Source organism: Panthera uncia, chromosome F1 (assembly GCF_023721935.1).
Source record: "Panthera uncia isolate 11264 chromosome F1, Puncia_PCG_1.0, whole genome shotgun sequence".
Taxonomy (NCBI): domain Eukaryota; kingdom Metazoa; phylum Chordata; class Mammalia; order Carnivora; family Felidae; genus Panthera; species Panthera uncia.
The window spans coordinates 29,768,486-29,782,011 of NC_064813.1; the positions used below are offsets into that span (position 1 = coordinate 29,768,486).

General features: G+C 40.4%; 1 protein-coding gene across 7 annotated transcripts in view; it reads left to right on the top strand.

The window, feature by feature from the left end:
- Positions 1-10,695, top strand: part of SPATA45 (spermatogenesis associated 45) — a 35,292-nt gene extending 24,597 nt beyond the window's left edge. For 4 of the 7 annotated variants that reach the window (XM_049634178.1, XM_049634176.1, XM_049634174.1 and 1 more), the window contains 2 exons: positions 4,516-4,830; positions 10,630-10,695. In XM_049634178.1, the coding sequence (XP_049490135.1) occupies positions 4,554-4,830; positions 10,630-10,649 (297 nt within the window). In that variant the 5' untranslated portion in view covers positions 4,516-4,553 and the 3' untranslated portion in view covers positions 10,650-10,695. Of the gene's footprint in view, positions 1-40; positions 126-2,480; positions 2,506-4,515; positions 4,831-10,629 lie in introns of those variants that run through there. The other 3 variants (XM_049634177.1, XM_049634179.1, XR_007458769.1) reach the window with 3 other exon arrangements.
- The last annotated feature ends 2,831 nt before the right edge of the window (positions 10,696-13,526 follow it).

Genomic DNA, 13,526 nt, shown 5'->3' on the forward strand with positions numbered 1-13,526 from the left:
GGTTCTAGGAATACAACAAAGTTGGAATGGCTTAGCTCATAATGTCCCATCACCAAGGTAATATCTCAGTGGGCTGATCCAAACCAGTGGACTTCAAATAGGCTTTGGGTTGCTGTACATTAAAGGTAATTTATAATAACATACCTGTAGAAACAGGAGTATATTTTCTACATCTATGCAGTTGATTCTTGTTTTTGCAGTTATGTTTATAGTTATGTTTATAGTTATGTTCTATAAAGTGGCCCCAAGTATTGAATTAGCAAATACTCAGTCAATTGCTCTTAGGGGAAATACAGGGATAGGTCCTTGTGAGTCTCTGGTAATAAGATTTTTGTCAACCAATCAATATATAACCTTATTTCATGTATGTATCTGTATGTATAATTATTTAATACATACTGTTGATTCATTAACATTGAATTCACAACCAACAGCACTATACATGCTTGAACAAAGCTTATCTAACACACATAAGGCACATTACAGCCTTCTTGCTGCTTAGGAGCACTAGCCAGCACTTTAGCACTATACTTGGGGAACATTCTAAAAAAAAAGAAAAACAAACAAACAAAAAACCCTAGTAATACTAAACAGATCAGGAAAAGGACACTTGTTTATAGGATGAAAGCTGAATCAAGAAGGCGGAATGTCCCCTTGTTTGACCTTAGCTGGGAATATGCACATCAAGGAGACTCAGATTTTTGCTACTCTGTGCATTTCTGGGAATGACTATTAAAATGCCACAAGTATTGATTTTGAGATAACAAATAAGTGTTTATGAGTAGGCAAATTTGCAAAGGTGGAATTCATGAATAATGAGGATGTACTGTATATACATGCTTAATATTTTCAAAGTCCTTTATTTTTTATTTTTGGGTTTTTTTTCCCTATTTGTATTTATTTATTTCAAAGTTTTATTTAAATTCTAGTTAGTTAACATATAGTGTAATATTGGTTTCAGGAGTAGAATTTAGTGATTCATCGCTTACATATAACACCCAGTACTCCATAACAAGTGCCCTCCTTAATACCCATCACCCACCCACCAACCCTTGGTTTGTTCTCTATCACTAAGAGTCTTTTATTGTTTGTTTCCCTCTCTCTCTCTCTCTGTTTTTCTTTTCCCTTCCCATATGTTAATCTGTTTTATTTCTTAAATTCCACATATGAGTGAAGTCATATGGTATTTGTCTTTCTCTGCCTGTCTCGTTTCAATGAGCATAGTACACTCAAGCTCCATCCATGTCATTGCAAATGGCAAAATTTCATTCTTTTTGATGGCTGAGTAATATTTCATTATAAATATATATACCACATCTTTATCCATTCATCAGTTGATGGACATTTGGGCTGTTTCCATAGTTTGGCTATTGTTGGTAATAAGGCTATAAGTATCGAGGTACACACACGTGTGTGTGTGTGTGTGTGTGTGTGTGTGTTTTGATTTTTAAAAAGTAATCTCTACACCCAACAAGGGGCTCAAACTTCCAAACTGAGACCAAGAGTCACATGCTCCACCAACTGAGTCAGCGAGGTGCCACTCAAAGCTCTTTAAAAAGTCATATGTTTTTTTTAATTTTTAAAAAATTTTTATTTATTTTTGAGAGAGAGAGACACACACACACACACAGCACAAGAGGGGGAGGGGCAGAGAGAGAGGTAAACACAGAATTTGAAGCAGGCTCCAGGCTCTGAGCTGTCAGTGCACAGCCTGATGCGGGGCTCAAACTCACAAACCGTGAGATCATGACCTGAGCTGAAGTTGGATGTTTAACCAACTGAGTCACCCAGGTGCCCCTAAAAAGTCATATGTTATACACCTTATTTATCTCCACTTAAGAGACTGTAAAACTGGGTGAAGTAACCATAGAAACCATCCTGTTACTATGTCATACACAGAGTCAGTTTCATAGGCATGTGACCTCTGCACTAACACAAGGCCCCCATGTTCAAAAGGGCCCATGAATTTTCAACAGGGCCCTGCAATTTCATTTTTCACTGGGCCCCACAAATTATGTAGCTGGTTCTGGCTGCATGGCAAGTAAACAGATTAATAACTGGAGGGACAAACAAACAAACCCAAATGAAAAAATATTGTACATCCAGCTGAACAAATCCCTTATTTCATTGTGCCTGATATATTAAAGTTACCATTTATTGAGGATTGGCTATATTAGGCTCTTGTATGTATTAAGTTATTTAATCCTTATGACACTCTGTGAGTTGGGTATTATTTCCACTTAACATACAAGGAGAGGCACCTGGAGACTCAGGGGTTAAGCTTCCAACTCTTGATTTCTGCTCAGGTCACGATCTCACGGGTTCGTGAATTCTAGCCCCACATCTGGCTCTGCACTGACAGCACGGAGCCTACTTGGGATCTCTCTCCCTCTCTGCCCCTCCTCTGCTCACTCTATCTCTCTCTCCCAAGATAAATAAATAAACATTAAAAAACTAAAAACAAAAAACAAAAAGCAAAACAAGGAAACTGAGGGCCCAGAGAAGGTAACTTAACTGCAGTCATACAGTTAGAGTAGCTTGAATAGGGACCAAATCGGACTCAAAAATTCATGCTCTTGCTGTTAGACTCTTACTGTGTCTAATTTTAGTTGGCTCCAGTTTCCAGGTAATTTGTAATGAGAGTTTAAATTTTGTGATCTCCTCAGTGAGCTTTTAACTAACATGTCTAGATTTCATTTGCAGTAAACATATGTAATGGGCTTTTAACAGAATATAAATTTAGCTCGAAAGTACGTAAGAGACAATTACCTTGTTTTCTTTTCTTTTTCTTTAGTCATGTCCCAATTTGATTTCATTTGTACATCTCCTAGGCAGGATAAACAATCAAAGTGTTAGAGGAGATATAATTTAAAAAGTTTAAATTCTGATCACCCTCACTTTCTCTGAAATTAATGTTCAGTTAATTCAAGTTGAAAATACTAAACACCTCTAAGTAGTCCATTGACAAACTTAGTTAATACTTTAAATATTTTAAACTTCTTTCATAAATTTAACATATTTGATTTTTTAAGTACTTCACATGCCTGAAAAGACAAATTTATAGCCCTAACAAGCAAATTCTTCGTAAATACTTAACAACACTTTATGTTTTTAAGTTCATGTCCTGCCATAGCCAATTTAATGTCTTTTTTCTGTACTTTTTAAAATAAATATTGATTTATTTTGAGAGTAGGAGAAAGAGAGAGAGAGAATGAGCAGGAAAGGGGCAGAGGGAGAAGGAGAGAGAGAAAATTTTTAGCACGTTCCATGCCCAGTGCAGAGCCTAACACAGGGCTGAATCTCACAACCCTGAGCTGAAATTAAGAGTCAGATGCTTGGGGCGCCTGGGTGGCACAGTCGGTTAAGCGTCCGACTTCAGCCAGGTCACGATCTCACGGTCCGTGAGTTCGAGCCCCGCGTCAGGCTCTGGGCTGATGGCTCGGAGCCTGGAGCCTGTTTCCGATTCTGTGTCTCCCTCTCTCTCTCTGCCCCTCCCCCGTTCATGCTCTGTCTCTCTCTGTCCCAAAAATAAATAAAAAACCGTTGAAAAAAAAAAAAAAAGAGTCAGATGCTTAACTGACTGAACCACCCAGGTGCCCCTGTACTTTTTTTTTTAATGTTTATTTATTCTTGAGAGAGAGAGACAGAGCACAAGCAGGGGAGGTGTAGAGAAGAGGGAGACACAGAATGTGAAGCAGGGTCCAGGCTCTGAGTTGTCAGCAAAGAACCTGACACAGGGCTCGAACCCATGAACCACGAGATTATGGCCTAAGCCAAAGTTGGACACTTAACCGACCGAGCCACCCAGGGCCCCATCCCTGCACTGTTTATTTTTTTTTTTTTTTAATTTTTTTTTCAACTTTTTTTTTTTTTTTTGGGGGGGGGGGGACAGAGAGAGACAGAGCATGAATGGGGGAGGGGCAGAGAGAGAGGGAGACACAGAATCTGAAACAGGTTCCAGGCTCCGAGCCATCAGCCCAGAGCCTGACGCGGGGCTCGAACTCACAGACCGAGAGATCGTGACCTGGCTGAAGTCAGACGCTTAACCGACTGCGCCACCCAGGCGCCCCTCCCCGCACTTTTTATAATAAAATCCCTTTAGATATTTATTGGGAAAGAAACATCCAAAATGTTAATTTCATTGTCTCTAGACAATGCTACCTTATGCTTTTCTGTATTTTCTTAATTGTCTACAATGACTATGTATTATTTTTATAATCAAAATAAACAATGAGAGTTCCTAAAAGCAAGAATCAATACATAGTATCAATTTCAAAAACAAAATATCTTTTCTTACTACAATCCTCTTTTTATGATTTTTTTTTTCTCCGAAGAAACATCAAAAAAACAAAAAGACCTTAGGAAACAATAATAAAAATGGAGTGAGATGTGGGGTCAGGGGCACAGTGGTGGTGGTATTTTACAGGAGGAGAAGAAAGAACTGGTAAAAACCTGATGGTGAATACTGGCTGCTAGGTCAAGCAGCAACTGATTGTATTTTTTCATTTGTTTCAGGATACTAAGAATCACTTGACGATTAGTTTGTCACCATAATGACCTCTAAAAACAGAACCAATGAAATCATTAAAAAACTTAAAGCTAGCAAAAAACATCTCCTGGAGGAGATAAACGAAAAGCGTGACTCCAACTGCTTTGTGGAAAGAAGCAATCAAGTCAGTTTATTGAGAGTTCAAAAGAGGCATTTCAGTGGTGCCTACCAGTCCTTTACTCACACCCAAATCAAAGAACCCGTTCCTGACAGTGGCAGGAGCTCCTGGGTCACACTGAGTCTCCTGGTTCACACCGAGAAAAAGCACTTTCCTGCAAAAAGTAAGTTGTTATGTATGGTAGGATTCCATCCCCAACTGACAGGAGGGATTTATAAATAAACTTGAGGAGAATTTCTGGGGTTGAGAGAGGTTCAGTAAGTATCGTTCTGGGACAGTTTAAAGGAGGTCTGTCTGAGGTGAAAAGCATCAGTAAACTAGGTTAGTGGATATAAGATCCGCTGTAGACCAGAGATTTTCTTTTTCTTGTGCTTCCAGAATCCTGAGCTCCACCTCTCGACTGACTCATTCCGTAGGCCCTCCTTTGGTCCTAGAATCCGTGTTTTCATCAGGCTAAGGGAATTTTGATGCTGAAGGCCCGAGAGCCATATTTTGAGAGAAGTTGTTATAGATAATTATAATAGCCCACAAAAGCTCCAGAGACTACCTATCTCACCAATTTGTTGCCTGTGCAAAAATTTCATGTACAAAATTGAGATACAGTGGAAGTGATTTTGATGACAAATATCAAACAAAAAGCCCTGATTAACAATAGTACAATGTGGAGGGAGGTTGGTGTGGGGGTTGATGGTGGTGGTAGTATTATTTCGCAGGAGGAGGAAGAGAAAGAGTAACCATTTTTGATTGTGAATACTTGTTTCCAAGTCAAGACAAGCATCTGATGGCATTTTTTTCATGTTTAAAAAAAAATAAAGTAGAGTGTAATTGTATTAAATACAAACAACACGCGATTAAGTTAGATCTGCAACAAGAAAAATCAGTATTTTGGAGATTTAACTTCTTTGATGAGGGGGTTGTGACTTTACATTTACCCCCATGCTCTTGGTAAGTGGTGTAAAGAGGGTGATACAGTGTGGCATTGAAAACTGACGTTCTTGGGGTACCTGGGTGGCTCAGCTGATTAAGCATCTGACTTCAGCTCAGGTCGTGATCTCGCGGTTCGTGGGTTCGAGCCCCGTGTCGGTCTCTGTGCTGACAGCTCAGAGCCTGGAGCCTGCTTCAGATTCTGTGTCTCCCTCTGTCTCTCTCTGCCCCTTCCCCACTTGTGCTCTCTCTCTCTCTCTCTCAAAAATAAATAAAAACATTAAAAAATAAAAAAAAAAAACCGAGATTCTCCATTGTGCTTTAAAGTTAATCTGTAACAGCCATGTGTTAATTTTACTCAAAAAATAACTCTTTACAAGGGCCTTTAGTGTTCCTAATTCTAAGTGGATCTGCATAATCTTTTATTCTGCTTGAATTACTCAGTACTAGGTGAGTTAAACCACATAGAACTGGTTAGGCTCACAAGCTTAATAGTGGAGGGTAATATCCACCTTCTATAACAAACACAGTTTACCATTTTACACGAATACACATGGTTTTCTAACAAATATAATTTCCATAACCAATATTAATGATACCAAAGTTATAAGCCAATAATTCTGGAACATTAAATCTTGCAGAAAAGCTCTTTGTTCTTTTAAATAAACAGGCTTAAGTAGAAATTCAGCATTATGATGACAAGATACAGAATAAGCATGGAGTTAATTGAAATGTTCTGGTAATTAGCATGTAAATGCATGCTTTTTCTTTTTTAGTCTAAACTATTCATTCTTAAATGGTGGTGTGGGAACCTCTGAGTATTCAGGTCTTTTTCAGGACCCCACAGGGTCAAAGTTTTCATGAGGATGCCGAGATATTATTTGCCTTTTTTACTCTCATGGGAATACATTGGAGTTTTCCAGAAGCAATGTGATGTGCAATCACATCATTCTTCTGACCATTAAATGGAATGTGGGCTTGTATTCTTAAGTTTTAATTTTTTTCCCTCAGTTTACATTTCTAATGTAAATATTGAGAGGTACAACACCCATGAACAAAACCTTGATAAAATCTTCAATAATTTGTAGGAATATAATGGATCTTGAGACCAAAAAGGTTGAGAAACACTTGTTTGAACAAATGGTAGGTAATTACTGACCCGGTGCTGTTTATTCTCAAGCTTATTAGAATTTTTTCCCATGGTTTTCTCATTAATCTCTAATTAAAAATCAAGGTCTTTGGCTTCAACTTTAATTTTCATCAAGGATAAATAAGAGATATTGGGGCTTATTTATTTTTTATTTCCACAAGTAGAAAGTGCATGGATATAGAGAAGGGCGCTAACATTTTTTTGAGTGTATACTTTATTCTGAATACTGTTAAGGTTTGAAAAGGTCAACAATAAGACCCTTCTGTTCCTGAGTTTATACCAATTGACAGATAGTTGGAGGTTAAAATGTTGGCTTTGTTACTGGAAAACTATTTATATTGGAGAAACTGGCTTAAAAGCAGTGAACGGTGAACTCACCCCAAGAGAGAACTTGCCCCATTCCAAACCAGAAGTTTGGCCCTGCCACACTAAACTGAGAACACAGATATATATCAGAGAGTACCCTCTCCCCCAGGAAGCCAACAGATGCAAAGAGAAAATCCTCATTTGTAAAATAAGGAGATGGGACATTACTTATAAAACATGATGAACATATTGCTGCAGTAAACCATTCACAAATATGTACTCAATTAAATGATAAACACCATTAACTGTAAAATAACATCCTTTTTAGATAAGATTACCTGCTTCTGATCAACTACACTTAGTTTTTAGGTGATCTCAACGCGACAGTTTGCTGGTCTTCAACCTGTTACAGGACTTAAAAATACCATCCTAATTCTGATGACTCCCACATTTCTATTTCTGGCCTTGACCTTTCTCCTGAGTTTGAAACGCATCCATGAGGACTTCCACCTCTACTTGATATCTCAAATTTACCATTGCCAAAAAGAATTCCTATCCTCCGCCCCCAAACATACATACTCACCCCTTCCCCCTCCTCATTTCAGAAAATGGTCAAAAATCTAGGAGTACGTCTGACACTCTTCTTTGTCCCACATTCCACATCCAATCTGTCTGGAAGTCCTATCAATTGTTCCTTCAAAATCAGTCCTGAATCTGACCACTATCACCCTGATTCAATCCATAATCATCTCTCTCCCAAAGTAGAGCCAGCCAGCTGTCCTCCCGCCTCTGTGCTTGCTGCCTCCCACACTTCTTTACACAACAGCCTGAGTGATCTTTTTAAAACATGTATTAGATACGTTATTCATTGCTCAAAACTGGTCTATGGTCTCACAGCACACTTAGGTGAAATCCACACACCTTCTCCTGTGCTTATAGGCTCTCAATGAACAAGCCCCTAATTATCTTTTCATCCTTATCTCTCCACTGTCCCTGGCCTCATTTCACTTAACTACCATGGCTTTCTTCCTGTTCCTGGTGCATAACATTCTGGTTCCCATCTCAGGGACTTGGCACATGCCATTCCCTCTGCCTGGAGTTCTCTCTCTTTCCCTCACTTTATTGAGATCTTTGTTCAAAATCCAATTAATCAGGAACCATCCTATATAAATAGAACTCTCCAATATCCTGGGGCACCTGGGTGGCTCAGTCAGTTAAGCTTCTGACTGTGGCTCAGGTCACAATATCCCAGTTCAGGAATTCGAGCCTCACATTAGGCTCTCTGCTGTCAACACAAGAGTCCGCTTTGGGTCCTCTGTCCCCCTCTCTCTCTACTCCTCCCCTGCTCATTCTCTCTCTCTCAAATTAAAAAAAAAAAAAAAAAAAAACACACTTTAAAAGAACTCTCCAATATCCTGCAATACCATACCTGGCTTTCTTTTCCTCCTAGGGTTAAGCAGAGATGATGTCTGTTTTTTCACTGCTTTGTCCATTCTATTCCAAGAATGGTGTCAGACATAAATTAGGCACATAGAAAATATTCATTTGGTAGTCGAATAAATATTAGGACATAGTATGTATTTTTCCAGAAGTCATGGTAAATCTTACCTCGTTCCTCTTGAGACCCGTAGTCGTGCTCTTGGGCAATGGCTCACAAACTTAGAGTCTCCCGGGGCACATTTGTTGCTGTAGAATAATCTTTAGAAATGGAAGAAGATAATAAGAAGGTACGTTTTGCTGGACCTATACAATAATTAAAAATTTTTAATGTTTTATTTTAATTTTGAGAGAGAGAGAGAGAGAGAGAGAGAGACAGAGCATGAGTGGGGGAGGGGCAGAGAGAGAGGGAGACACAGAATCTGAAGCAGACTCCGAGCTGTCAGCACAGAGCCTGACGTGATGCTCGAACCCATGAACCGCGACATCATGACCTGAGCTAAAGTCAGATGCTTAAGCGACTGAGCCACCCAGGCGCCCCAGGATGTATACAGTAAGAATTAGAAAGCACTTGGGGCGCCTGGGTGGCGCAGTCGGTTAAGCGTCCGACTTCAGCCAGGTCACGATCTCGCGGTCCGTGAGTTCGAGCCCCGCGTCAGGCTCTGGGCTGATGGCTCGGAGCCTGGAGCCTGTTTCCGATTCTGTGTCTCCCTCTCTCTCTGTCCCTCCCCCGTTCATGCTCTGTCTCTCTCTGTCCCAAAAATAAATTAAAAAAAAAAAAAAAAAAAAAGAATTAGAAAGCACTTTACTCTTTTCCTTTATACATACCTGTGTTAGAGGAAGAAACACATTCATTCAGCAAATTTTTAGGAGTATCTACTTTCTGTCAGGCACTACTCTACGTGCTTGGCAATACAGCGATAGAGAAAACCTCTGCCTTATAAAACTTAGATTTCAGTAGGTATTTGAGTGGATAGATGCACGTATTATAAGTGGGTAAGTGCTATGGGGAAACATAAAGCAGGAGGATGGGAAGTGCTAGGGAAGGGATGCATGGGCTCCCAGAGCATGGGGTTGGCATCCGGGGCACGTGGGACAACCCAGAACTCCTGGCTTCTTTGTTTCCCCTTTGTTTTTATTTTGTTATTCTTATTCTTATTATTTTCATCGTGCTAAATGTGCTTTTTAATCCCCATCACCTATTTGACCCATCCCCCACTCACCTCCCAGCTGGTAACCGTCAGTTTGTTCTTTACAGTGAAGAGTCTTTTTCTTGGTTTCTCTCTCTCTCAGAACTCCTGGCTTCTTGAGGTAGCCAAAGTAAACAGGGAAAAGGAACAGAATGAGATTGGTCTTAATGGTCTCAAGCGGTGGTCAGGCCATGAGTGTTAAGGATGAGAAGTGTTGGGGATTTTGCTAAGAGCACTTGGGACTTCTGGGGACTCCTCTTTGCTTCTATCAATAGTGAATGATAGACCAGGGAATGAGTTTTCTTAGCCAGAGATCTCCAAACTCTTTTCAGTCTTCTAGTTGGAGATGTGGAGGCCGAAAGAGGGACAGTCTTACGTAAACATACAAGCCTTCAAAACAGAAGATGCAGGTATTTTGGTTCAGGCTGTTATAACCAGTTACAACAGACAGGGTGGCTTAAACAGCAAACGTTCATTTCGCACAGTTCTGGAGGCTGGAAGCCTGATTTCGGGATGCCAGCACAGTGGGGTTCTTGACAAATGCCCTCTCTCTGGCTCACGGGGGGCTGTTTTCTTGCTGTGTTGTCACATGGCAGAAGGAGCTAGCTGGCTCTTTGATTTCTACTTCTAAGAGCGCTAATCCCATTTATGAGGACTCCACTCATGTGACTTAATTACCTCCCAAAGCCCCCATGTCTTGACTCCATCACATTGTGATTAGGGCTTCAACATAGGAATTTGGGCAGGAGGACAAAGACATTCAGTACATTGCATTTGGATTCAAGTTCTGCTTCTGCCATTGACTAGTCTCACGCTTTTAGTCACTTAGTGTTTCTAAGCCTTACTTTCTTTACCTGTGAAGCAGTACTCATCCTGTCTGCCCTCAGGGTTATTTTGGAACTATAAAATGTAGCATACGTGGTATAACAAATACTTCTGATTTTTTATTTTTCAGATAATGCCATATTTGGATAAAGTGCATCTCCAGAGACACACAGAAATACAACCTCTTTGATCCTTCTTCAATGTCTGTCTTATTTACAAACATTAATTATAAAAGAAACAAAAAATCATTAACCAGATCACCAAGAAAACATTTTATTGTCACATAAAACACATATATATTTTTAAAAATTTTTTAAATGTTTATTTCTGAAGGAGAGAGACAGAGCATGGGTGGGGGAGGGGCAGAGAGAGAGGAAGGCACAGAATCTGAAGCAGGCTCCAGGCTCCGAGCTGTCAGCACAGAGCCTGATGTGGGGCTTGAACTCACAGTCTGTGAGATCATGACCTGAGCAAAGCGGATGCCCAACCACCTGAGCCACCAAGCACTCCACATAAAACATATTTTTATTCATTCCATCCCATTATTTAGACTTAGATGTTTTGAAGAGGTTTTAAGTGATTAAAGATAGTTTCAAAGATGAAGATAGTTTACAGTGATCTTCTCTTTTAAATTTTTAGAAGTTTATTTATTATCCAAGTAATCTCTACACCTAACATGGGACTCAAACCCATGACCCAAGATCAAGAGTCGCATGCTCTTCCAACTGAGCCAGCCAGGTGCCCCTAACCTAAAATGTTTAAATAGTTTGTTTCTGAAATTAGTAGAATATGTTGACCAATTCTACTAATCAAGTTGAAGGCTAAAGTCAACGCTTGCTTCTATTGCTAAATTGCATTAACTTACTCTGTTAAAGCTACCATTTTGGTAATTTGAATAAGTACCTACTTGAGAAGGTAATATTAGGTACCTATAGAGAATTTGTCCTATTTCATTGCCCATCCCCAAAGTGGGCACAGCTAGAGTCATCTCGTGGCCAAATCCTATTTGGCTACTGTCACCTTTGTGTCATTATTTCCTGCATAGCAGACTAATTTTTAAATTTTAACCTGGCTTGTGTTCCTTGTGGTAGTTTGAGGTAACAGCCTCTTTTATTCTTTTTGGTAAGCCAAGCACTGCCTGGCTTCTTGGCATTTGTCTCTACATCAGTGAAATATTCGCCTTGTATTTGGTGGCCCTTTGCCTCCACAGAAAGCTCAGATTCATAAGCCAAGGCGTTTTAATATTGGAAGGGATATGGATCCTACCGGCCTAAATCCTACCTCAGCTGGGGCTACGCAAGGGCGCAGCAGACAGGATTCATTACCTCTGAGAGTGCAGTAAAAAGCCAGACTCAAAACTAATTTTTTGCTTCTCAAAAAGCAAACACCTAGTGTCACGAGCTATGAAGGGTTAGCCTACCAAGCTTCATGAGCGTTGACAGAGGACAGAAGACTCCTGGCTCTGAGGCAAAAGACTCTATTACGCAGAGCACAGCAAGTAGCACAAGCCTCATGTTTAGGTTGGTCCCCCCTTGCGCTTCCCCACCCCCTTCAAGGCGATGGGAAACTGTTCAGATAATGCCACACACAGAGGTTTTGCCTCACACCCAAGGACCCCTGCGCTTAAGAAACCCAACCTTTATTATACTGCACGGTAAATGAACCTGCCCTCTGTTACAGTGAGAGACATTATTTCTGTCATCCAAGGTCCTTGACTACAAACATCCTTGAAGAGATACTCTAGAACAAAAGCTATCAGTGCCTCTGCTCCCAAGACATGCAGAAATGTGAGAGACCTATGGAGACTTATCTCCCAGCACCCAGCAGCCCAAATAAAGACCATCAGGTAAAACATTATTCCTTGGGTCTAATCTAAGATGAATCCTGGGGAATAAACACATAGTAAAGGAGTGTCAGGTTATGAATTATACAATTAACAACCTTTCTCACCTCATTCCTCTGTCATCCTGTCCTACCTTCTCTCCTAGGCACCTCTGGTTTTAAGGAATTATTAGTGGTTCTTTGCTTTATTCTGTTGTCCCTCCTTCACCTGATTCCTGGAATCACCACTGTCTCCTGGAAGCCATCCCTACCCCAGCCTCTTTCCCTATTAGGTGTTTCCACAGCCTCCTCGTCTATACACCCTCTATACAACAGCCAAGGGCTAAAACCAGAAACCGAAATGTCACAAGACCATATATATCTTGGACTCTGACCCTACCTGAAATCACAAGAAGTCCAGCCACCTCCTCTTCCCCCTCCCAGGAATGTTTCATATCTGTTGATGCACGTGTTCCCTAATAAACACGTGGGGACCAGCATTTTCCTCCCTTTATCCTCTGGCTCCCTGTAGAGCTGTCTGCAGATTCTCCCTCTCGCTCTCCCTCCCTCTCTTCCTCTCGAGAGAAGTCAAGAAGTTTCCAAGTCAAGGCCACTAATGTTTGTGCAGGAAGTCTTCCTGTGGCACCTCCAAGACTCCAGAAAAGACATTGGTATGGCCCACTATTGCTGTTGAAGCTGCTATTGGGGTTCAGAATGAGTTGTCCTAAGATGTGCCATTTTGGCACATAGATTATTCTGAGCTGAAAACCATCAAGGCCCAAAAGACTCAAGAAACTTTGACCCTCCCCCTAACTACCTGAAAGAATTTAGACAGATGACCTGCTCCAGGAAGAGAGCTATCACCATCAATAACTACTGTGTAATATGAACTAGGTTTGGAACAGGGAGGAACCTAGAAAAGTCTGCTACAATTCCTTTTTGTGTCTCATTATTTCTGTATGGCCCAATTCATCTTCCCGTGAATTGCTTTCCTTCTCTTTGAAGTCCCAGTCCCCCACCCCTTTCTCCTTAGTATAGGATGACATATATACCTCATTTTGCTGGTCTTTGGAATCTCTCATGTTTATGTGGATTCCCTGTACACACATAATTAAATTTGATATTCTCCTATTAATCTGTCTCATGTCAATTTGATTCTTAGACCAGCCAGAAGAATCTTGAAGGGTACAATAAAATTCTTGCCTC